Source organism: Phascolarctos cinereus, unplaced genomic scaffold (genome assembly GCF_003287225.1).
Source record: "Phascolarctos cinereus isolate Bilbo 61053 unplaced genomic scaffold, phaCin_HiC Scaffold_1;HRSCAF=81, whole genome shotgun sequence".
In the NCBI taxonomy this organism is placed as follows: Eukaryota; Metazoa; Chordata; class Mammalia; order Diprotodontia; family Phascolarctidae; genus Phascolarctos; species Phascolarctos cinereus.
The window spans coordinates 221,042,456-221,066,981 of record NW_027555514.1 but is presented as its reverse complement, the minus strand read 5'-3'; the positions used below and the strand labels follow the sequence as shown (position 1 = coordinate 221,066,981).

Here is a 24,526-nt window from a genome sequence, read left to right as displayed (position 1 = left end):
CCCATGGCCCCATGCCCCCAGGGAGGGAATACAGAATGTGAAGGGGGGAAACCCAAGGCAGCCTGTTACCCATCTTTCTCTGTTCCCCCTCAACTGAAAAACAGGAGACAGCTGCAGCATTTTTATTAGATAAAAAAAAGAGGCAGATCTATCTGAGCCCCTTCCCCCCTATCCAAACAGCTCATCTGCCCCCTTCCAACTATACAGAAAAGCTGGGGGAAACACAGAGTAAGGTGCTTTCAATTAATGTGTTAGAGAAAAGAGAGAGGCCAGAAGATGCATCACATCTACTTTATCCCAAACTTCAAAGAGTATTAGAAAACTCAGCTACAAACTTAGTGGGCTGGGGAGAAAGTCCCCTTTTGGGACCAAGGGCTCTCTTCTTCCCCTAGAGAAAAACAGGAGTAAGAAGGTGCCTCCTCTCCCCAAATCTGCTTAGCAGGAAGGGATAGGTATCATCCAGTTCTTAGAAGCAGAGAAGCAGCACAGCCCCTTAGTGCTCCTCAAAGCCAGGCATGGGAAAGGCCCTCGCAAAATCTTCTACTCGTTGCCTGAGACTGGACAGCCGCTGTCTTGTTTCAGGATCATTCAGGAGAAAGGATTTGAAATCTTGGAGCTTTGCTGGAGGTTGGGAGGAAAATGGTAGAGGGGAGAAAAGGGATGGTGTGACAGAAACGAGCAGAAGGGTTCCTACCCGGTCCCCCCTCCCAAACACGCTTGACCCTGGAAGAACAGTAGATTATCCAGTGAGCAGTTCTCAAGGAATGATGAAAGGAGAAAAACCAGCTCAAGGATGGCTTGTGGGCAATCCAGGGCTCTCAGCCAGACCACTCACCCGTCTTGTTCTTCACATCTAGCCCAATGTGAACACCTTCATCAATAAAGTTCACCACCTGCCGAAAGTCATCTTCTCGAAAGTGTCGAGATGTTAAGGCCGGGGCCCCTGTTTAGCAGGAAAGGCATTATTAGAGTACAGGCTAGGCCATACTCCTAATTACAAACTCATGCCCCGGGATCGTTAGGGTGAGGGCCTCTTCTCATTCATTTATCTTGTACCTATGAAATGACAGGCACTCTGCTAAGTGAGAGATGCAAAAAGACACACCTCCAGGTTGTCTTCCTGGACTGAGGCACAAGCCCTCCCAGGGTCACTCACTGTCAGCCCCTCTCCCCACATACCAAGTCTGAGTCCCCCTGGGGTGATGGCGCTTCGGTCCCCTGGACAGGTGTTCTTGTTGGCAGTGATAGACACCAGTTCCAGAACTCGCTCAGCCCTAGCTCCATCCAGCCCTTTGGGCCGAAGGTCAACAAGAACTAAGTGATTATCAGTGCCGCCTGAAAGAGGAAAATGGGAGAGATAGAGGTGGGTGAGTATCCCCTTAGGATTCCCAACAGTCTTTCTCACAGGAACCTCCAATGCACACTAATAGTGGCTCCCATGACCCCTCACCAGACACCAAGGAGTATCCCCTCTGGAGAAGCTCGTCAGCCATGGCCCGGGCATTCTGAAGGACCTGCTGGGAATACTCTCTGAACATAGGGGTATTGACCTAGAAGGGGCACAGAGGAGATCAGCATTAGCACCCAGGAGACACCTGTATCCACACCTACCCCATCACTCCTGAGAACAGAAGGGTCTAGGATCACATCAAGAGCCAGAAGAGAACCTCTAGTCCAGCGGTTCCTAATTTGGGGGTCCAAGAAATTTTTCTTTTTTGCTTTTTGGTGAAGCAATCAGGGTTAAGTGACTTGCCCACAGTCACACAGCTTGTAAATGTTATGTGTCTCAGCATGGATTTGAACTCAGGTCCTCCTGACGTCAGGGCCAGTGCTCTATCCACTGTACCACCTAGCTGCCCCTAAGAATTTTTTAAAAAATATCTCCGAACTGTACTTCAGGATAACTGGTATCTTTTGTAGTCCTATGTATTTTACTCTATGCATTTAAAAACAGGATTCTGAGAAGGGGTCTACAGACTTCACCAGTCTGCCAAAGGGTTCCAGGACACAAAAGAGGTTAAAAATCCCTGACCCAGAACAACATCCTCAATTTTATAGGTGAGTAAAGTTAAACTCAGAGTAAATTGCTTAAGTTCACAAAGGTACCAACACAATCTCTTATACGATGCTGTTCTACCCTTCCCCCCATAGGAAGAGCCTCCTCCTACCCCTCCTTCAATGAAAAGAAATTAGTGTTAATTATTTTCCCCTAATCCCGAAGGATTTATATCCTGCTCCTCCCCACTCCACCCCCAACAGATGCACCTCTTTTTTTTTCCCCTTCTCCCTCCATAGCCACTCTAACAGTAATAAGACATGAAAAATATATGACTCCAGCATAACACCCCCTTTTTCCTACTGCTGCACAATAAATCTAGTCCTACCAGCATCCAGGCTGCCATTCCACAGAGGTATGATGGGCATGACTCATTCATTCCAATCGGACCCCACCAATCAGGGGCAACCCCACCTACCTGCTTGAGGGCCACGGCCACAGCTGCAATGGCGTGGTTATGGGGCCCACCCTGCAGGGAGGGGAACACAGCAAAGTTGATTCGATCCTCAAATGTGTAGGGGATCTCTCGCCCAGTTTTGGGGTCCACAGACTGTACCCCTTTGCGATAGAAAATGAGTCCCGCCCTATTAGAAGAGAGAAAATGAGGTCAGGGTCTGTGTGTAATTTGGGATTGTGGGAGAGGTAAAAGGATTGATTGGGGTAGACAAATTGGGAAGAATCTGGCTCTTGTGGAACCTTAGATGCTTAAGGTCTTCTGAAGTCAGGGTTTCTCTGCAGGTTAAAACTCACAACAGGATTAGGATTAGAAGTAGGGCAGACAGATCAGGTTGTACAAAAAGAGTATGGGACCAGAAAAAGGGCATTATTCTGGGATTCTAAACTCAGGACAGAAGGGCTCAAGAGGAGGTTACTAGGAGAGAAGAAGTAAGAATCTTCTGGGCAGACCTTTTCCCTTTCCCAGTCCCCAAGTGGATCCCCAACTGTTTTCCATCGCTTTAAAAAAGCCTGTTTGACAGTTCATCATAAGGTTTTGAGGGAGTCTAGTGACTCATCCCTACTCTTTAGAGGGGTGGGGTGAGTGTGTGTGTGTGTGTGTGTGTGTGTGTGTGTCTGAAGAGTCTTTGAAGAGCTTTCAGCACAGTGGAATGCCCAGTGGCAAGCTCTGACCTGGCCCCACGCAAGGTCTTGTGGGTGGTGGTCGTGACGATATCTGCGTGGTCGAAAGGCGAAGGAATGACCTTGGCAGCCACCAGGCCACTGATGTGTGCCATGTCAGCCATCAGATGGGCTTTGACCTCGTCACACACCTAGATGAAGGACAGGAGCTCAGCTTGGTGGGATAGGGGAAGAGTTACTTAAGTCTAACCCACCTCAGATATCTCCACAAAGGGCCCAACCCACCCCCAGCTTGACTCACCTCCCTCATTCGGGCATAATCAATGAGACGAGCATAGGCACTGGTGCCCGCAATGATAAGACGTGGCCGGAACAGCCGGGCAGTGAGGGCCAGCTGCTCATAGTCAATGAGGCCAGTTGAAGGCTGAACAGATGGACAAATGGATAATTGAGACTCTGGGAGTGGGGAAGAGGAGAGCAATTCTCTTCTCCTCTCAACCCACAGGGCTGCAGAGGTGAAATCTCTCCTGTCTTCCACCCTGCCTCCAATATCTCATGCTTCCTTCATCTTCCATAACTCACATTCAGTTTATATGGCATAGATTCAAAGAAGATGGACGTGGCTGAGATCCGCTTGACACTAGACATGTAACCATGAGTAAGGCTGGGGAAGAGAAAGAGAGAGAAAAGCCAAGGAGATCTCAAAGCAGGGGAAAAAAATTCCCAAAAACCCAGGCTCCCCATATGCCCAAATTCCTTTCACTGCTTGTGTCCTAAAGTCTTTTCCTCAATTCAGGCCCCCAATTCCCTTCTCCACCTCAGGGAAATTCCACTTAAGCAAATCTCCCCTATAGTTTTTTAGATACAATTTCCGAGCCCTTTGCCCTAGCTTGTCTTAGCTGCTTCCTCCCTCTTTCCCACGGTTCCCTTCAAACTCACTGGCCGCCATCAGGAAGATCCAGTCCCATGATCCTGTCATGGGGCTGCAGGACGGCTGTGTAGGCAGCCAGATTGGCTGGAGACCCTGAATATGGCTGGACGTTGACTCCCCATTTGTCAGGGTCAAGGTCAAAGGCCTCTAAGGCACGTCGCTGGCATAACAGCTCAATCTCATCGACAATCTCCGTTCCACCATAGTACCTGTCATTGAGGAGGGGGAAGAAATGAAAGGTTAAGTCTGGACACAAGAGGAAGCTTTAGACTATTGCTGAAGGGGATTTATACCCCCTTTCAGTTTCCCTATTCCAATTGAAAGAGCAAGCAGAAAAAAACCTAATGTGAGAGACAGAGACAGAGAGAGAGAAAAGAGAGAATATAAGAGTGGGGTGCTCTGAAAGGCCAGCTTTACTCTATCCCCCCTCCCACAGCTCCAGTCTCCTATTGGCCCTGAACCCCTCATCTCACCTCTTGCCAGGGTAGCCCTCTGAATACTTGTTGTTTAGACAGGATCCCAAAGCCTCCAGGGCTGCTCGGCTACAGAAGTTCTGAAATGACAGATATAGGGAGAAGGTGTTATAAGGGGGTACCCCACCTTAACCCAGTTCCCTAAAATTACGGCACCAGGCCAGCCTGATCCTTCCTTTCACTGGAGTCAGTGCCATGCCAAGTAGAAAAATGCAGTTATCCCTTCCACTTTAAGACTTTACCCATCAAGGTTTCAATATATCACAGGCTGGCATAAGAAATTAAACGGGAATTTGGGGGGAGTTTTACAGAAGCTGCAGATGACACAGAAAAAGTTTAGAAACTCAGAAATGTGTAAAATATATGTATACTATTGTATAACATCAACATATTTAATCTTTTAATACTATAATAATTCATATTTCTCTGGTACAAAGGGAAGGCCAAAAAGTTTTATGTGGATTTTCCAGATGGAAGGAGCATTGTCCCCCTAACCTGGATGCGGATGGGATAACTGTAGTAACTGAGCTGTTTCCTCTAGAGCAGAGGTGTCAAACTCAAACCTTCAAAACTCCCAAAGATAGTTCGGAAATATTTAACAAAATAAATAAAAATACAATAGGTAATGTTAATTTATGGCTTTCTAAGTCAAATGCTTCCAGCAGGCATGAAAAGATCAATTTCTATCACAGTATGACCCCACTGGGCTTGGAATCAGAACAGACCCTCCCAGCATCCACCCTACCCCCAGGGTGCTCCTACCTCAGAGGCAATGAGCTCTAGGCCTCGACACTGTCTATCCTTCTCTCTTTGTAGGAGTTCCCACATCTCAGGGTCACTGTCAGACAGGCTTTCCTGGCCTGTCCAGCCTTTGGAGGCCTGTCGAGCCTGGGCTTTGGCTGCCTCTCCATGCTGGGCCCGAGAAGCCACCTGAAACAGCTGACTGAATCTCTGGAGGGGCTGCCAGGGCAGAGAAAAATCACATACATATACTCAGACTCCAAAACCCAGGGGTGGGGAACCTGCTATCTAGGTCCTCTAGTGCAGCCCTTTGACTGAATCCAAACTTCCAGGGATTTATTCCAGGGATTCAATCAAAGAGCCAAACTTCAGGACTCAGAGGGCCATGTGTGGCCTTGAGGCCTGAGGCTCCCCTCACCTGACCCAGACTCAGTCACTTCTGCCCCACTCCCCAGTGACTGGCTCAGGTCAGTTGAGACTGGTCATTCCTGAAAACAGCTTGAGAGGCCAAAGTTGAGAAGAAAATCTGAGGGGCGTGGCTCTGATTAGATCCACTCCACTGAGACAGCAAGGGATGGGGGGGAGGAGAGCTTCCCACAACTGGGCAAAGTTTAGAGCCAGGGCTTCTAGAGCCATAGTGAACCAACAGCTTTAGGGCCTTCCTATCTCACTCCCCCCACCCCACCCCAAGAGAACTCTCCCTAAGTCCTGCATAAACACAGTAAGTTGGGTCCCAACAGTAACACCAGGGAGAAAGTAAGTATGCTGAGTAAAGGGGAAGTGCAATGTTCTAAGTCTGAAGCCACAGAGGCAGAGCCGATGGAGGCCTCAAACTGGATTGCTTGTCCCCACTGTAACAGTCACTTAATCCCTGAAGAACTGGAGATCTACACAAGGCAACCAGAATGTGGACCACACACTGCCCCTGTCAACTATATCCTACCCACTCTTCCTTTCCTGTGATGCAACCAGCTAGGGACAGTTGCATCATCTGTGATTGAAGGGTGTTTTTTTTTTTACTTCTGCTGGTGGCAGGGGATGGTTAGGATAACTGCTCACCCATGTCCCTGGAGGCTAAGGGACATCCCCTATATATTGGGCTATACAGAACAAAACAGGGGAGGGCTAGGGGTAGAAATCTCGAGTTTGCCCAGTAGAACTGGGCATGCTACAATTACTGATCCCTTCTTTCCCATCTCTCCCTCATCCCATCCACTCCAAGACACCTGTAACTAGGCAGGCCCCCACCCATCTACTCCCCTTGAGCGTAGGGGGAGGAGGAGCAGGACGAACCCCGTGGCCCCTCCTTTCAGTCTAGTGCTACTTAAGGAAAGTGAAGGGTCCTGGAAGTTGGGGTACTCCAATGGGTCGGTTCTGTCCACATAAAGGGTGTCCTCTCCCCCCCATGCCACGTGACCAAGGCTAGGGGTGAGCAGGACCCCAAGCTGCACGTTCATGGGGACAGGGGACACTAGCTCTCAGTGCTCCAAGTCCTGGGCCTCCCTCTCCCCCTCGCAACCCTTCCACCCTCACCGCCACGTGCTAGAAAGTGCTGGGCAAAAGTCCTAGGCCTAGGGCAAGTCCACCTAGATGGAGGGAAGGTGTGTGCTACGTCAACCTGCCTCCAAGGCCCGGCCATCCCTGGCCTTACCCGGAATGCTCGAAGCAAGGGGAAAGGTAACATCGCGATTCGGAGACTCAGCAGGTCCTGCTCAGCACCTGAGACCCCAGCAGCTCGAAAAGACAAGGATGCAGGAGCGCATGCGCCAGAAAAAGACTGGCTCCTAGCTCCCAGCTTTACGAGGGCGGTGTTGGCACATGCGCAGAAGAGCTCTGGCATGGTCTTCTGGGAGTTGTAGTTTTGTAGGCGCTTCCGTTCTCGTTTCCAGCCTAGACGCACTCTGCGGGGAGGAGTGGGGTTGTGGCGGGAAAGAACGTGGGCTGGGTCTCCTCGTTAGGGAGAAGTTAAAGTATTAAATTCCTCCTTCCGAGATAGTCGTTTGCATGCTGTATCCCCCTCCCCCCCATTAGACTGGAAGCTTCATGAGGGGAGGGACTGTTTTTGCCTTTGTATCCCCAGAACTTAACAGTGCCTGTCACATAGCAAGCCCTTAATAATTGCTTGTTGATTGACTGACTGCTGGCTCCCTGTTCATAACCCTAAATCGCACCTGGGCCGCAGAGGAGATTTAAACTTGGGTCTTCTAATTACACAGAACTCTTAATTCTACCCCACCCCTTCCATCTTCTCCCTCCCCACCCCTGTCCCCTATCTTCAATTTTGCTGTGGGAGTCTGCTTCCTATAAATATGCTCAACTCTTCCCCATCTTAAAAAAAATCTTCACTAGACCCTACCATAAGTTATGATTCCTACAAGCAATGACCTATGATCTTTCCTCCCTTTCTGCGCTAAACTCCAAGAAAAGGCTATTTACACCCTTCACTGCATCCCCTGTCTTCTCACTCACTTTGAACCTTTTTCAATCTGGCTTCCAGCCTCATTACACAACTGTAACTGCCCTCACCAACATCATGAATGAGCTCTTAATTGTCCGATCTGAAGGTCTTTTCTCACTTCTTATTTTTCTTGACCTCTCTGAAACATTTGACACCACTGACCATCCTTTCTGAGTTTTTATGACACTCATCTTACTTGGTTCTCCTCCTCCAAGTATGATTTTTCCTTTTCAGTCTCTTTTCGGCATCATCATTCATATCCTGACCCCTAACTGTGGGTGTATCTCCAGACTGGTCCTAGTCTCTCCTCTCTCTCTGTCTCTGTTTGTCTCCCTCCCCCCTCCCCCGCCCCCACTGTGGGTTTAATTATGATTTCTATACCAATAATTTCCAGATCTATATTTTCGGTATGATGTAGTGGTTTGGGAGCTTCTCCTACTCATGAAATCATAGGTCTAGCCCCTAATAGTGCTGTAAGGGACTGGATTTGAAGTCAAATCTCATCTCAGATCCTTACTAGCTGTGTGACCCTTTCCAAGTCTTTAACCTCTCTGTGCCTTTTTTTCCTCATCTATAAAATGCTTCCAGTTCTAAATGTACCATCCTGACCTCAGTTAAGTACTGCATCATCAGCTTGTTACTGGACTTTTTTTCTTTTCTTTTTTGTTTTTTGGTGAGGCAATTGGAGTTAAGTGACTTGCCCAGGCTCACATAGCTAGTGAGTGTTGTCTGAGGCCGGATTTGAACTCAGGTCCTCCTGATTCTAAGGCTGGACCTCCATCCACTGCACCACCTAGCTGCCCCCAGTTACTGGACATTTCAAATTGGATGTCCTTTGAACCTGACATTTCTAAAACTGAACTCTTTCCCTCCAAACCCATCCTCTTCTAAACTTTGCCGTTTCTGTTTAGGGCACCACCATCTTTCCAGTCACTGAAGTTTGCAACCTTTGTGTCATCTTGAACTTATCACTCTCTCTCACCCCTTGTGATCAGTCAGTTGCCAGATCTTATTTCTACCTCCATAACACTTCTGACATCTTTCCCCTCCTCCCTGCTCACACAGCCGCCTCCTTCCCATAGCCTCTCATCACTTCTTACCTAGACTAATATAGGGGCAGCTAGGTGGTGCAGTGGATAGAGCACCGGCCCTGAAGTCAGGAGACCTAAATTCAGATCCAGCCTCAAACCAAACACTTGACACTTACTAGCTGTGTGACCCTGGGCAAGCCACTTAACCCCAACTGCCTAATCAAAAAAAAAACCAAAACAAAAAAACTAGACTAAGGTAATAGCTTTTGAATTGGTCTCTCTGACTCAAATCTATTCCTAATCTAATCTATTCTCTACAGAATTACCAAAGTGACTTTCCTAAATTCAGGCCTGAATATATCACCCCCCTTACTCAACAAACTCCATTGGCTCCCTAGTACCTCTAGGAGCAAATGTAAATGTGTTTGATTGGCATTTAAAGTCCTTCACAATCTGGCTCCAAATTGTCTTTTCAACCTTTATCACATGTTACTCCTTGCTATAAACACTATGGTCCAGGCAAGCTGAAGCTCTTACATGATGACCCATCTATCACCTCTGTACCTTTGCAATGGTTATTCTCTCTCCTCATATCTGTTCCTCAAAATCCCTAATTTTCTTCAAGTTTCAACTGAAATGCTACCTTCTCTATGAAATTTTTCCTCTTGCCCCAGCTGCTAGTGCCTTTCCCTCTTATATGTATCTATCCAGGTACATGCTATCTCCTTCATCTAGACTGTAAGCTTCTAGACAACAGGGACCATTCACACTTTTGTCTTTGTCCCCCTGCAGCCCAGCACAGTGCTTGGCTTACAGTAAGTGCTTAATAAATGCTTGCTATTTCTCTCTTTTCACTACACCATGCTGTCTCAGTTTCTCACTAGACCTTAACTTCCTCATCCATAGAATGATGGGGTCAGAACTGATGATCTCAGGGCAGCCAGTGGATAGAGCACCACTGAAGTCAGGAGGACCTGAATTCAAGTGTGACCTCAGACCAAACATTTGACACTCATTAGCTGTGTGACTCTGGGCAAGTCACTTAACCCCAATTACCTTAAAAAAACAAAACTGATGATCTCTTAGGATTCCTATAGCCTATAGAACATCCCAACAGAAGAATGGGTTGTTCATGAAGTAATAAGCTCTCCATCACTGGAGGTCTTCAAGCAAAAGCTGAACCACTTTCCAGGGATGTTGGAGAAGGGTGCTGATGCTTCTGATATACAAGTAGACTAAGTGACCCCTGAGGTCCCTTTCACTCCAGAATTCTGTGATTTTTCCAGCTCTGAAGTTCTATGACCATCAAAAGTCCTGTAACCATCAAAGGTAGCCTGGAAATGGAAAAGAAATAATAAAAGGAAAATGATGGGGCATGTAAAAAGGGAGTGGATAGAGCAATCTCACGCTTTGATGGGGATTTTTCTTTTGGAGGAGGTACTGGGAATAAGAGCTTCTGATGCTGCTCCTCTTCCCCTTCAGGTGAAAGTGATTCTTCCCTTCTCAAATTTCTCATAGCTCTGTCTGGCTGTCTTTGCTCCTCCTATCACTTTATGACTTGTATTATACTTATTTGTATGTACATGGCATCCTCTCCTGTTAGACTGTAAGTTCCTTGAGGGCAGGACTGTGTCATTTTTTCAGCTTTGTATGTCCACCATTTAGCACATAACAGGCACCTCATATAGCTTTGGGACACCTGTTTAGGACCAATTGGGAAAGCTACTTCCCTCACCCCCCCCACTCCCCCCCCCCCCCCTCGCCACATTCCTCAGTCACTTCAAATCGCCTCCTAGAAGGTAAAAATGTACAGACTGGCCTTGAGGACATGAAATGGTTCCTACTTTTTGGGAACCTATAAACAATATTCCCCAAAACAATCTGTATTAAAATCTCCAGGAAAAGATGTTGATGTGGTTACAGTCCCTATCATTATCTTCAGGTTTAATCTCTTTCTGTGTCTTTGTCCTCTGTCTCTCTCCTCCCTCTGTTTCTCTCTGCCTATCTCTCTCTCTCAATGCAATCTAAGCCTCTCCTCTATCTCCTGGTCCTTCACATCTATGGCCATAGAGACACAGATCTCTCTATCCTCTTCCCCTTCCTTTCCTGCCCCTATACACTGAGCTTGACCTTCAAAGCCCTCCAGCTAGGGAACCTAGGTCTGCATTCCTCCTTTATATTGTCTCCCTGGAGGCTGTGCCTACAATAGGTCCTTTCCTCACCAAGACTGGAATCCTATTTTGAATCTCACCCACCTATATCTCACTTTAATGACTGCTTCAGTCCAGCTAACCTAATCTAGGGGACACTGCCCTTCCTCTTCCTCACCCCAGCTCCACCTATCCTTAGGTGTTGAAGGACTGGAGAGGAGGGGACTCTGAGTCTAAGCCTGCCTGCCTCCTCTGACAGGAGTTCCCCAGGGTAGAGGGGGCTTTGGGCATTGGAGAGCTATTAATGAAGCTGCTGCCAATTAACGCCTGGGCAGGGGATAGAGGCAGATAAAATTAGCTATAGCTACAGAAGGAGGAGAAGTCTGGGGTTGGGGACTGGCAGTTGTGGGCAGTGTCCAGGAGACTCATGGTGGGAGTGTGGGGCGTGTAGTCAGTATATACAAGATACCTGCAGCATTTGCATATCCTCACATCTTCCCACCTCCAAGCTTGGGGGGCCTATGTCTCTTCCCCATCTCCTCCATATCCCCCTTTCCCCCAGGCTTCTTCCCTCCTTTCTCCCACCCCCGCCGGTCTGCAAACTCAGCGCCTATGAAATTAAGGAAGTAAAAGTAAGATCGATGGTTCCAGATGCCACAAACACTGTTAGCCCCTCCCTTCCCACTCTGCCCCGGCTTGTATGTTTAGCTTAGTTGGGACCGAGCCTACTGGCTTGTCACCCAGACCCTCATTCTGCCTTCTAGACACCAGTCCCTTTTTTCCTCCTGTTCCCATTTGGCCCACCCCCCACCTAGTCTCACTAATATCTATGTCCCCTCTCAGGTCTAACCTCCCTTTTCCCTACTTTAGTCAATGTGTCCCTTCTGCAGTGCGCCCTCTAGGGAACTGTGTATTTCACTGATCTTAGAGACATCCTTCAGTGTTTTTCAGGCAGCATTTTCAGCTTTCTCTCTTTTCAGGGCTAGGTTTCCCTCCCCTCTCGAAGCTAGCTGCTTTCATTCTCTTCCTCTTCTCTGTTATGACTTCCACCCCCACTTCAGTTTCCTCACTTATTCCCAGAGTGGGGAAGGAAGTAGCCAAGGTGATCCTCATGGTACCACCTTTCTCCCCAACTCCAGCCACCTCTGTAAAGGGCTCACACAGATTCATATTGGATTTGACTTTATTTTCTTCCCTTTTCATCTGACTGGGGGGGGCATAGAAAAATAAGAAGCAGCAGGAGGGAGAGGCAAGATAGGGCTGGACACCCCTGCCCATTAAGGAAGGTCAGCAGGGGGCAGAGTAGGACCCCGGGCCTAGCAGCTCCCCTATCCTTCCAGCTCTAATTTTTCTCCTGCCCCAGCTGGGGTCTTGGGTGGTCACAGAGAGGGGAATGGATATAATAAGGGATTGGGCAGAATAAAGGTGGGGGCTAGACATTACAAGGGTAGGCCAGGTATTATAGGTGGCCAGGTAATACTAGAAGAGAACTGGAGTATAAACATCTTGGGGTGGAGGGCTGGAATTACAGGGAGCTAGGTCAGAAGTTGTTGGGGGAGAGGTTGTTGACCAAAGTGGGTGCTTTGGAGGCTTTAAAGCCTAGGGCAGAGGGAATAGAAACCCTCATTGAACTACCACCCCTTTTCTTCTCCCCTCCCCCTTGGGAATTTGAAGGTAGTTAGGAAGAGGGGCTCAGGGACTTCTGGGAAGGGAGATGGACTGGGAGAGGACAGAGCCAAGGTAGGGTTCCTGGAATGCTGGGCAGCAACACTTTTCCAAGGTGGAAGGGAAAAATTTTAAGAGGGTGAAGAAAAGGAGAGGTAATATATAGGGAAGGAGAGATGGGAGAGGACAGTAGTGTCCTTCACATGGGACTCCCCATTGCCCTTCTCCCAAAATGAAAACCCCCCTTCCCTCATCCTTGCCCAGATTGCACCCAGGCCTCCCTGTCTCTGCTCTGCTGTTGTCCTCATCTGATGAGATCCCGGGGCAGAGGAAATGTGGTATTATGGGAGATATTTGGGATAAGGGGCTGACACCCTCATTTATGGGAGGATTAGGTTTGAAGGAAGCGAAAGGCAGTAGATGGGGAATAGAGGGAATCATTATCCGAAGTAGGGGTGCTCGCTCTGGAAGTTGTAGTCCGGACACACCTTCTGCACCAGTTTGTAGTCAAAGCTGAGGAAGGAGACGAAGATGCAGATGACTTTGAAGGGCTTGGCGCAGAGCCACGCGGCCTGGCTCTGAGTGTGCTCTGTGAAACACACCTGCGACGGGTCGTACAGACAAGGGCGGTGCTTCCGAGCTCGATTTGTCTTCTCATACTCCACGTGGCAATTGAAGGCCCGAGACTCTTTGGCCCCGGGGACCCCCAGTGCTCCTCCAAGGGGACCTGCGAGCGCGCCCCCTAGGGCACCTCCCAGAGTTCCCCCCGAAGCCATCCCTAGTGATCCCCCCGAAGGCACCCCCAGGGGAGAACCTAGCCCAGGTAGGGCGGCTCCCTCCAGGGCCAGAGTGGATTGTAGAGGGTGAGGCGACGGCCCAGTAAGCAGAACACCCCCAAACTCTACAAGCTTTGACGGAGGCACTATACTGACGCTTAGGTTGCCCAGGCTGGAGGAATTGTGCCGGAAGTAAACGCTGAAAGTGCCGTTGACGTGGTCCACGATCTTGCCAGTCACCAGCAGAGAGAACTTAAGGGTATGCACCCGGAAATAGAAGTCCCCCCAGCCGAAGATCTTCTTCGCCCTGGCTGCTTTGACCGAAGGCTTCCTCTTAGTGCGTTGTACTGGGGGTGCTAAGCCGGCCCCAGCCCCTCCAGGTCCCCCAGCCCCAGCCCCAGCCCCAGCTTCGGTGTAGTTAGTTGGCCAGGCCCAGTTCCAGGTGTCGGCTGCGCCATAGCCTTCAGAGGAACGCGGGGCAGGAAAAAGGCGGCCTGGGGAGCTCGCTCCAGCCCCAGCAGGGCGCAGCTCCAGGTAACGCGGGGTCCGGGACACCGGGAGTTGTGCACTGGACGCCTGAGGAGTGGGAGGGGCCAGAGAGAGGAGAGAGAGAGAGAGAGAGAAAGAAGGGAGGAGGTGTTGGGAAGGTAACCAGGACCTTTTACCCTGGCTCATGCACCCTTCTTCCCAGGTGAGCCCCTTCTCTTTCTGTGAACCGTCGGGGGAAAGAGCCAAACACAGCATATCTTCCATGTGTCTCACGGCTCTGATTCCTTTTCCTTTGAACTCTGTCTACAGTCTTTCTGCCTCTCCTAAGCCATCCCCAGGCTCCCCCTCTATTCCTGGACCAATTGTCCTCTTCACTCTCCTTCCCTTTCTGGAGGAGAGAAGAGGATGCCAGGTTCTGGGTTTGTGGGGAGAAAGTTAAACAGGGCAGGAAGGACAGGAAGGTAGGGGGAAGCGAGGCCAGCCGCTTAGCACGGTCAGCTCCATCTGTGGCCCCCGTGTCTGCTCATTAATCAGGGTGGGGGGGGCAGCAATCTATCAAAATCTGTAGGTAGTCTCTGGGGACGGGGGCGGGAAACTGCGACTCAGCAACTCAGGGCCGGGCCAGATGGGGCTGAGCCAATGCCGACCCCGGCGGGGGGTGGAAGCAGTATAGAAGAGGCCGGCATGCAGTCGGCTCTTCCCCAGCTACTTTCGCTGTCTCAATGCCCTCTCTAACTGCCTGCTGTACTTTCTCTCCCCGTCAGAGGAGGGCGCTGCGGAGCCGGAGATAGAAGCTGGCTGCAGGTAGTGCTCTGAAAGTTCCCCTGGGAAGGAGGTTGTGGCCGAGCAGTCTTAGACTGCGAGGACTGAACCCCTACTCCAGTTGTGCCCCAAATAAGACCGCCACAGCCAGCTCCTGTTGGAGCGGGCAGGTGTGGGGAGGCTCACGCCCCAAGGAGCTTTCAGGGAAGCAGGAGTGGGGGCAGGTGTGAGGGTCCTGCTCCTGTCCCCCTTCCGCGGCCGCTACCTAGCTGGTGCCTCCGCCTCCCTCTCCCCTCCTGCCTGTCTATGCGTGTCTCAGGTGGCGGCCGATCCGGTGAGACAGCGCTGGCGCGAGTACAAGATGGATCGAGAGGCGGGAGCGGCCGGGCCAGGCCTGGGCCATCAATTATCCGGGGGCGGAGGCGGGGGGGGGGCGGGAGAAGAGGGTGCAGGGAATGAAGGAGAAGAGGAGAGAGCGAGAGTGAAGAAATATGGAGATGCTGGGAAGCTGGAGGAGCGGGAGGAAAGGAACTGTGTGTGCATGTGTGTGTGTCTGAGTGTGCGTGTCTACACTGGGTAATGGTGAGAATCCAACAGTGTGTACTTCTCCATGTGTGAGGCACTAAGGGGCGTGAGTGCACACACTCGAAGGGTGTGTATACACCGTGCATGTGTACCTGGTGTATACATTGTCCTTGTGCACTCAAGGTATTCCGGGAGTGTGTACACACCGTGTGTGAATTTGCTGTGTGTTTGTACACGTTGTGTGTGTATACATTGTGTATACACCAGCGCGGGCCCGGAGGCCCCAGGAGCCTTAGTGTGGGGGGTGGGGAGCCACAGATGAGTCGGAATCTCCGTCTAGCCGCCGCCGCCGCCTCAGTCCCCGCAGCGCTGCGATCCTGGGTTATTAATGCCGCCGCCTGCTCATCATACATATTTATCTCCCCCCCTCCCATCCCCCAACCCTGCCCAGGTGAGGGGGGCGAGGGACGATGAAAGCGTAAGAGCAGAGACTGAGCTCTGAGAGGGGAACAAAAAAGAGGGAAAGTCAAGGCGAACCCCTTGGGCTGAGGTGGGGAGCAGAGAACCCAGCCTCTTGAACTGAGGGTAGGAGAGAGGGAAGATGGGGGAACTAAGACTCTCGGACTGGAGGTGTATGATTGGGAGAGCCTGTGAGCCCTTTGGTCTACGAGATAAGGTTGGGGGAGATGAGGTCCTTGAACCGAGAAAGTAGGGGTGAGTGAACGAGGGATTGTTGAGCCCTTTGGGCTGGGAAAGAGAAGCGGCAAGAAAGCGCTAGCCCCGTGCCCATGCCTTTGCCCTGCAGAGAAGAACCAAGCGTCCCTTCACCCCCACTCCCCTGCTGCCCACACAGTAGATGAAAAAAAAAATCCAGGCTGCAGGAGGTGCAGTGACAGAAGATTCCTGCCTCGGGTCGGACTGGTTCTCTTTTATAGGATGATCCAAGCTACATTTCTTTCCCTTACTCACTCCTAGCCCTTCCCAGTTTCCCTCCCCCCTGACCCTTGCCTCTTTCAAGTTTCCAGGCATACCATGCTACCCACCCCCAGTCCGAGTCTTAGTTCCTTTCTGGTGCTGGCCTAAAGTCTTCCCTTCCCTGGCTGGGAAGAAGCCCAGCTAGGAAGGAACCCAGGCAGGTTTCTGCCAATTCCCCAGAGACCAGTTGAGCTGAAAAAGGGGAGGGACTGGGAACTTGGGGGTCCTGAGGCAGCTGCGAGGGGGTGGCTGAAAGTCTCTTGTCCATCCTTCCTTCCCCACCCCGGGTGTCTGATCCCAGACAAATTGCTGTCTCGCCTTCTCTGATCCCTGCAAATCCCGTGGCTTTGGTCACCCCCCCCATTCACTGCAGGAGTCTGGAAGAGATGAAAGTGTGCATATGTGTGTTGATGTGTGTGTGTGTATGTATGTGTGCGCGTGTGCTCTGACCGACCTTGGATGGAGGGGAGAGGTAGTGACCTGGGCGGAGGAAGGAATATATCTATGGGGAAAGGGAACTGAGAAATGGGAACAAGAGAGAAAACAATGAAATAACATCTTTTTCTTCTTGGTCTTTAAGTCCCTTTCTCTACTTCTCCCTCCCCCACACACTTTTATCTCTGAACCCCTGGGTCAGAGTCTCTGTCTCTATTTCTCTCCGACTTCGTCTGTCCCCGTTCACCACCCCTCTCTCGACACTGTTGTCACCTCTTTTTTTTGTTGTTGTTTCTGTCTCTGATTCTTTCAGTGTGTCTCTGTCTCGCCTTATAATGATGTCTTTGCTTGTTCTTAGAGAGGGGTTGGGGGAGACACAGGTTGATCCAAGGAGACAGAACAAGGTATTCCTGGATCCCAGACGCTTCTGGTGATTCCTCTGGGCCTACTCAGCTTTCTAATGAGGGCTCCCTTCTCAGGGCGAAATGGGGATGGGGCAGTTTGTTCAGAAGTGTGTAAGTGGGAGACTGGAGGAGGGGGCGAACATTCGCCGAGGCTTCGGTTTAATTAAGCTAATTGGGCGCGGTGACATTTGCAGAGGGGAGAGGCGAGCGTGGTTGACAGCGCGGGGTGGGGTGGGTTGGGGGAGGAGAAAGGGAAAGGGAAGAGAAGCTTGTCTTTACTAGAGTCTCTCAGCCTTGGGCCGGAGGGGGCGGGGACGGGAGCTGAAGCTGTATTTTGAATGTAGGGAGAGAGCGGGGATCTTCATTTCACCTCTTTCGGCCTCGGAGTGTGAAGCGTTAGGAAGGCGTATTGATAGGAAAGTAGAGGGATGAGGAAGCACGGGATATTAGAGAAGCTTGAGGGGACCCAGGGCATTGGAGAGAGGGGACCCCCCTCCACTACAAAAAGAGCGTGAAGAGAATGCGGAGAACGTTGGGAGCATGGGGGAAGAACTCTGATTTTGCTGTCCATCCGAGTCAAAGGGGCAGGTGGGTGGGTTCTGGGGTCCGTTTTCTAGCTACTGCCTACTGCCTACTGTTCTTTGTAAATGGGTACACAGCTGGTCAAGGGGCAAAATCTGGAATGGGAAAAGAAGTAGGCTTATTTGGGAAAAAGTGATAGTAGGAATGAGGGCCTTTGGAGAACTCAGTGCCCCCCCAGCCGCATTGCAGGGATCCCCCCCCTTCTGCCCCCACCTTGTCCCCAGGCGAGATCAGCTGAGAGGCTCTGGGACAGTAGCCATCCCACAGTTGGTCTCTCTGGTATCTGAGGGCAGTGGTTTAGGGACCAGGGTTGGCCTCACCTCAGCCAGGAGGAAGGAGGCTGAAGCTATGAGCACGTACACACCGTTCTCCATCCTCTAGGGCCCTGCTAAGACAGGACAATCGGGACAACTGGTGTCAGTGTCAGTGTTACGTGCTATTGGAGGTGGGGGTGTCCTGAAGGAAGTCTCATTCTAGTCACACGGGGTAGGCCAGGAGGGTTAGGTGGGCTGTCCCCAGGGCTGCAGAAGGAAAGAGGGGGCCACAAATTACTGTGCGGGTGGAGGGGAAAATAGGGTCCGACCTCAGCGCCTCTACTTTTGCCAGAAGCTCCAGAGGAGAAAGCTCTCTTACTCGTTTCCCGGTGGGCTCTCCCCACCTACGGCGCCCAGCCACCCTATATCCCCATACACTGGGCGACCTCTCTCCTTAGCCTCCAGAACCGAGCTGCGATCGGAGGTGGACGGTGAAGGTGGTCACTGATGGCTAATCCATTACCCCATCCTGCAAGCCGGGGTAGAAGGCGTAGGGTTGTAAAGCATTTCAGAGGTCATGACTCTTGCCTCCTTGTGACCTTGGGAGAGGCCTGAGGTGGGGGAGCAAGAAGGGCACAGGGCTGCAGAGCTGAAAGGTCCTCTCTCCGCGTCTACCCCTTTTCCCCTTCCCCCCAACCCGTCTCCCGGGCCGCAGCGCAGGGCTCACTGCTATCTGAATTTTGATTTTATTTTATATTTTATTTCCTTGCTTCCCGGAGCGGGTGCCCCCCGGGAGCGGTCCGCCCCCCCGCCCCCACCCCCCAACCCGCGCCTCACTTTATTATTGCAATAAATGTGTCTATAAAGGCGCCGGCTCCGGGGCGAGGGGCTGAGGGGGGGGCGGGGGGCAGGGATGTAATTTCCCGAAGCAGGAACCGGAGGCCGGCGAGGCGGGGTGGGGGTTGGGGGAGGTAGGTGTTGTGGGGAGGGAGAAGGGAGGGCACTGGAGAGGGGAGAAAAGACTCATCAGTTTCCACAGCCCTTGATTACACTCTCCCCCACAACCAAACCCTCTTAACACGCTCCATTCCTTGCTACCACCCTCTGATCCCCGTTATCCCGCTCTTTTCCCTCGCTTTCTCTTCCGTTATCGGGCTCTTCTGCCAGTTATTCCTTTCTGCCCCCTTTATATCTAGCTTTATCTCTCTGCCCCCTCTATTCCGATGTCCCTCATCATTGCTATTTGTTATTCAGCTCTCTCCCGACTCCCTCACCTCTTTATTTTAGTTCTCTTCCTTCCCTTCCCGGTTATAAGACGCGATGTTTTCCCCTAAGAAGCTCTGGTCGCAGGACGACTACTGAACCTAGCCGCTGCCCATCTCGATTCCCTCCCCGCAGACCTGGCCCCAGCTGCGGCCCCAGATTACCCCAAATCCCTGTGCGCTGCTCCCTTCCCGAGGCCGGGCTACGCGTGTCTAAGTGGCCAAGCCAGAGATTAGTAGAGGACCGGGAGGGGTGGAAGAAAGCGGGAAGCCGGGCCACTGGGGTGGGAGTGGGGGGCGGTGCCCAGGGAGTAGCGGGACATATCTCCTTGAGGCCTGGACTCCTGGGTTCTGCCCAAATGCACCTTCTTCCCACTTCTATCACACTCTCTACTCCCAATGCTGGGGAGTCCCAGAAAGCCTCTGACTCCTTCGCGCCAGAAGCTAATTAGTAATTAGTGATTAGTGATTAGTTAGTATTGATCCTGCCCCGCCCCATTTCCTTGCGGGTGGGCTTGTTCCTGAGGCGGCTTCATTTGCACAGGGAGGGAAACAGAGATGTTCAGAGACTGAGAGAGAGACACACACAGAGATAGAAAAAGGCAGAAAAAAATAACCTAGGCAGAGATACCAAATATATTTAGAGAAATAGAAAGCGAGAGAGTAAGGAAAACAAACAGATTTTGAGAGAGATAGAAGGGGGAGGAGGAAACCATGAGAGACAGTAACTGCAAAGATAGGTGGTTAGAGAAATGGATAGCAGAAAGAGAAAGATGGATAAGGAGAAATAGAGAGATAAGAGAGAGATAAGAGAGAAATAAAGGAGGGGTGTGAGATGGATGGAAGAAAAGAAAGCTGGGTTAGAGACAGGAGATAAGGGGGAGAGGAGAATAAAGAAAAGAACTGTAAAGATAAGGGGAAAGGTTGGGGTTTAATAGGCCAAGGGAGGCAGATTGATAGGGTGGTTTTGTGGGTGTTGAGGGGGTGAATACTCCCCAGACAGTTCATTCCTGTTTTCCTGGCATATGATTATGCTTCAGCACCCCCCCCCAAAAAAAAAAACAACCCAAGGGCATTTAGGCATGGATACACACTGACACATATCTGGCAACTACTCAGACTCTCTCATATACTCTAAACACAAGCTAGCTCACACCACAGACCCATACTCAGACATAGGTACCCCCTCACACCCACACAAATACAGATACACTTACAGACATAGATGCACTGAGATACACAGGTATATATGGAGATAAACATACTTGGACACAGATACACACACATCTTCAGATATGTAGGTACATACATTCAGATGTTGGGTACACACAGATTCACCATGCTCAGTGCACACACAATCATTTTCACTCTCACTCTCCCCAAGTCTGTGCCAGATGTTTCATTTCCCTTTGGGGGGAAGGAAATTAAACCAGCTTGGTCAGCTGGGGGAGTTTGGTTAAGGGAAAAAAGAGTTGGGGTGGGGGCAGAAAAGGGGTGGAGGGCTGATCAGCTTCTGGGACCAGGGAATCCAGACCTCTAGTTAGGAGTCCCCATCACTCCCTGTTGAACCTAAGTTCCAGCCAGGTGGGCTCATTTGTCAGAGGTATGAACCCCCAAATCTGTTGATCCTTGTGGTTTTAGTGGGGGCCCAGGCAACGCAAAAGCCATTCCCTGCTTCTCTGAACCTGGGGGTTGAACCTGGCAAGATTAAGCCTGAGGATGGTGGTGGGGGTAGTCTCCCACTGCCTCTGTGCTCTATTTAGTTGCCCCTTTTCCTCCTGGAATCTGTGATTGGGGTAGGGGAAAGAGAAAAAGGGGATAACTGAGGCAGCATTAGAAATTTAACTCACCCCCTAGTCACCTTTCAGCCTCTTCCCCCCCAAGGTCAAACAGAGAGTCTGAAGAGGAGCCAGAAATATGAATGCCTGGGGTTTTGGATACTTATCAGACCTAGCCCCTGGCTCTGGGTTGGCTGAAAGGGTGGCTACTAGGATGAGAGGGGTCACAAGAATTGGAGGTGATGAGCTCCCCTCACCCCCATGACCTGTCCATACTCTGCTCCCAATAGGTTAAACACCCAGAGAAAAATTCCAGTCTTCCCCAAGGAACGTTCCTCCCTTTATCTTCCTTGCCTCTTCCTAACATGAGGCCATCAACAGCTGTGTGGAGGGCTGAAGCTGATAGAAGGGAAGTACCAAACAGGGGCAAGGTGGTTGGGGGGGGGGCTGCAGCTCCACTCCCACTCCAACCCTAACCCTGTGGCGGGCAGGTCAGAGAGGATTCAGAATCTTCCTAAAATAACCAGCTGTACACACACATATATGTATTTACACACAGGCATACACAGATACATAAACATTTGTACAGAAATACACAAATGTACACACTTATGTACCAGGAATCATGTACAAACACACACATTCACACACAAATGCACACATACATTTACACACTGCATTGACAGGCCCTGGGGACTTAGAAATATTTCTGTTCACAGACACACACAAGTGCCCTAGCACACAAATGCACTTTTAGACACGCTCCACACCAGGACATATGCTCACACGTGTGCTCACACTCAGGGGCTAAGGGCTTCATCAGGAAGGTGGAGGGTACAGCTGTCAGGATTCTGTAATTGAATGGCAGGGTACATGTTGCCGCCCCCCCCCCCCAAGGCAGGGAAATGGAATGGGAATCTCTTCAGTCAACCTGTGAGGTTGTGTGCCAGTGTAAAATTGTGTGTGAGCTTGTAAGCTTATGACACTGTGTGTATATGACATTGTGTATGTGTTAAGAGTGTATGTGTATATAGATAAGGGTATATATACACAGTAATACAACACATAAATATGCAGGAAAGAGGATTGGAGAAATGGACAAGGCGAGACACAGAGAGACCGAAGGGAGAGGGAGAGCGACAGAAAGGATACTCAGAGACAGGGAGAGATTGACACTGTCTCTGTCTCACTCACCGTTGTCTCTCACACATTCGAGTTGTGTCTCTGACACGCTCCCTTCGCCCTTTTCTGGAGAAGCTCTTGGGGCCTGACCCTTTTCCCTTGCCCCCGCCTACACAAACTTGTTCTGTAGAAAGCGCGGGTCCAGGGGTACTGGGGTCTTTTTGTCAGCCCGCCACCCACATTACCCCACTCCCCTAGGCTTCCAGATGCCGCTCAAAGTTAGATCCCGCCAGGATGGGGGATGGGGGTAAAGGGGACCGGTGCGGCGCAGAGGAATCTCCCCTCGCCCCTACCAGTTCTAACCCATGGACCCAGGAGTCCGAGACAACCCCCTGACGCTTAGCATTTCCCAGGGCTCTGGAGGCCCAGACTCCTGGGTCCCCAGCCCTTTCCCCCGCCCCCTCCTCCCAGAGCCCCGCCCCCCCTACCTTCCGCAGGAACCAGGGACTGAGGAGCAGGGCCAGCCATCCAGGGAACAGCCGCATCTTCCCGGGGCTCAGGGGTGGGGAGCAAGGGTTGGGGAGGGGTAGGCAGGCACCACAGGGGGATAGTCCCCAGCTGTGGGCGCCAGGGACTAGGGGAGAAGGAAGACAGGGAAGGAAAGGAAAAGAGGAGAGGAGCTGAGCGATGGACCTGGGGAACTGAGCGCAGGAGAGAGGAGGAAAGAGATTGGGGGGAGAACGGGGGGGTGGAGAGGGCGGGGGGAGAAAGTTCAGTCTGGCACCCGGGCGGAGGGGGGGCGGGACTCTGGGTCCCACCAATCCCGGGCCGCGCCCTCCACACCCCACCTCCCCCTCCCCGCGTTCTGCGGGGAGGGGGGGTGACGAGAGAAGGTGACTTTCACCCCTCCTCTGTCTGGAAGCCACGCCCCAAGGCCACTCGTGAGGACCACGCCCCCTCCCAATAGGACCACGCCCCCCTGTCTCGGGCCCTAGCTGCTAGGGTAGGAGCTGTCGAGCCCCTTAATACTTCCTTTCCTTGAAGGGTGCCTAGATGCTAGAGAGTTGGGGTTATGGGACTCTAATTTTGAGGACACTGAAACAGTAGGCTTGAAGAAGGAAAGGGGATTTTCGTGCTTGGGAAGGGGGAGTTGTGTCTCATTGTGGGGGAGGCAGAAGGCCTTGGGAAATCATAGAAGACGGGCATTCAGGGCTCAGATCAGGTACCCTAGATGAGCTGGGGGCATGGAGCCGGGATGTGGTTGTCGTTCAAGGGGTGATTAAGAGAGCTTTATGAGGGAGAGGGGACCAGGACTGAGGTTGACCAGCTACAAGATGGGCAGCGTGAAGTGATTGGAAGTATATCTTCAGAGAGCCTGGAGCTGAACTGGGGCCACAGGAGTAGAAGAGGAGGGCTAGGGTGGGGGCTAGCGCAAGGAGTCAGGACTTGAGAAGAGGCACTGGGAGATGAGGATGGGCAAAGCCTTTTAAAGGTGTGTGGGGAGGTAGTGGAGCTGAGACTGAGAAGGAAGGTTGGAGTGGTGTAGACTGGAGGACAAGGAGGGGGAAGGGAGAGGTCTGGAGGAGGAGGAGGAAAGGCCTAGCCCTCGGGGGCAGAACTGGGGGGGGGGGTTGGCCCTGCCCGAGCCGTTTGTCAGTCCTATTGACAAAGGAGACGGGGTTTCCTCCCGTGATCAATGATTCTCATCTCCTGGCCGAATGAGCCACCGGGCCCTCATCCATCCCCGTCAGCGCCACAGCCGCCACAGCCGCCGCTGCCGCCTGAGGCCCCCCTCCCACCAGCCCGGGGCTGGTACGAGAGCTGTCCCATGGCTTCCCCCAACGCAGGCCCTTCTCTGCCTCTTGATTCCTTCCCTTTCCAAGATGCCCAGTCCCAGCGTTGCAGGACCCGACTGCACAATTGACTCTCTGATTCCTGATTCCACTCCACGCAGACCTCTAGAGCCCCAAATTCCTAATCCATGACCCCCAGACCCACTCCAGTTCTCTCAAAGTCAGTTAGCTTCCTGCACCCCGGCCTTCTGACCAAAGCAAGAGGCCCCCAGGCCCTAGGGCTGTCCCCCATACCCGATCACCCTAATTGTTTGGGAAAGCCTCCTTCAAGCTTAACCCCCACCTTCCTTAGTGCGTCTCAACCTATCCTCCACTTCCTTCTGCTTATCAAGCGTCTGACTCTGTCCCTGTCTGTATCTCTGCCCCCGGCTGTCTCCCCCTCCCCCGACCCAGTCTTTCTCTTCTCTGCCCGCGGTGTCGCCAGCTGTCAGCTGTTGCTACGCACTGAGGCTGAGGTATGACCGAGACCGAGACAGCGACAGACAGAGACAAACAGAGAGAAGCGTAGACAAGAGACGGACACCAGAAACCAAGAGAATCACAGAGCCTAAGCAGACACCTATGGTGTCTGTCTGCTATAGGTAGGCAGGCAGAGAAAAAAAAAACCAAACCAAAAACCAAAAAAACAGAAAAACACAGACTGGGGAGAAAGAGAGAGACAAGAAGGGGGACTGTGAATACACAGGTCTGCACCTGTGCTGGAGGGTGCGGCTTAAGTCGGGTTGTT

At 51.5% G+C, this 24,526-nt stretch overlaps 2 protein-coding genes across 2 annotated transcripts; both read right to left on the bottom strand.

Moving 5' to 3' along the window:
• Positions 1 to 277: 277 nt before the first annotated feature.
• On the bottom strand, positions 278 to 7,133 carry SHMT2 (serine hydroxymethyltransferase 2). Its single transcript, XM_020990099.2, has 12 exons — positions 6,930 to 7,133; positions 5,300 to 5,497; positions 4,538 to 4,617; positions 4,073 to 4,273; positions 3,716 to 3,797; positions 3,435 to 3,557; positions 3,185 to 3,324; positions 2,475 to 2,640; positions 1,451 to 1,550; positions 1,180 to 1,335; positions 836 to 943; positions 278 to 621 (listed from the first exon to the last, which is right to left on the bottom strand). The coding sequence occupies exons 1-12, from the start codon at positions 7,116 to 7,118 to the stop codon at positions 494 to 496; spliced, it is 1,671 nt and encodes a 556-aa protein (XP_020845758.2). The 5' UTR covers positions 7,119 to 7,133; the 3' UTR covers positions 278 to 493.
• A 4,949-nt stretch (positions 7,134 to 12,082) lies between these two features.
• NXPH4 (neurexophilin 4) lies at positions 12,083 to 22,683 on the bottom strand. Its single transcript, XM_020990097.2, has 2 exons — positions 22,435 to 22,683; positions 12,083 to 13,934 (listed from the first exon to the last, which is right to left on the bottom strand). Exons 1-2 carry the CDS (start codon positions 22,489 to 22,491, stop codon positions 13,023 to 13,025), a joined length of 969 nt encoding a protein of 322 aa, XP_020845756.1. The 5' UTR covers positions 22,492 to 22,683; the 3' UTR covers positions 12,083 to 13,022.
• Positions 22,684 to 24,526: the final 1,843 nt, after the last annotated feature.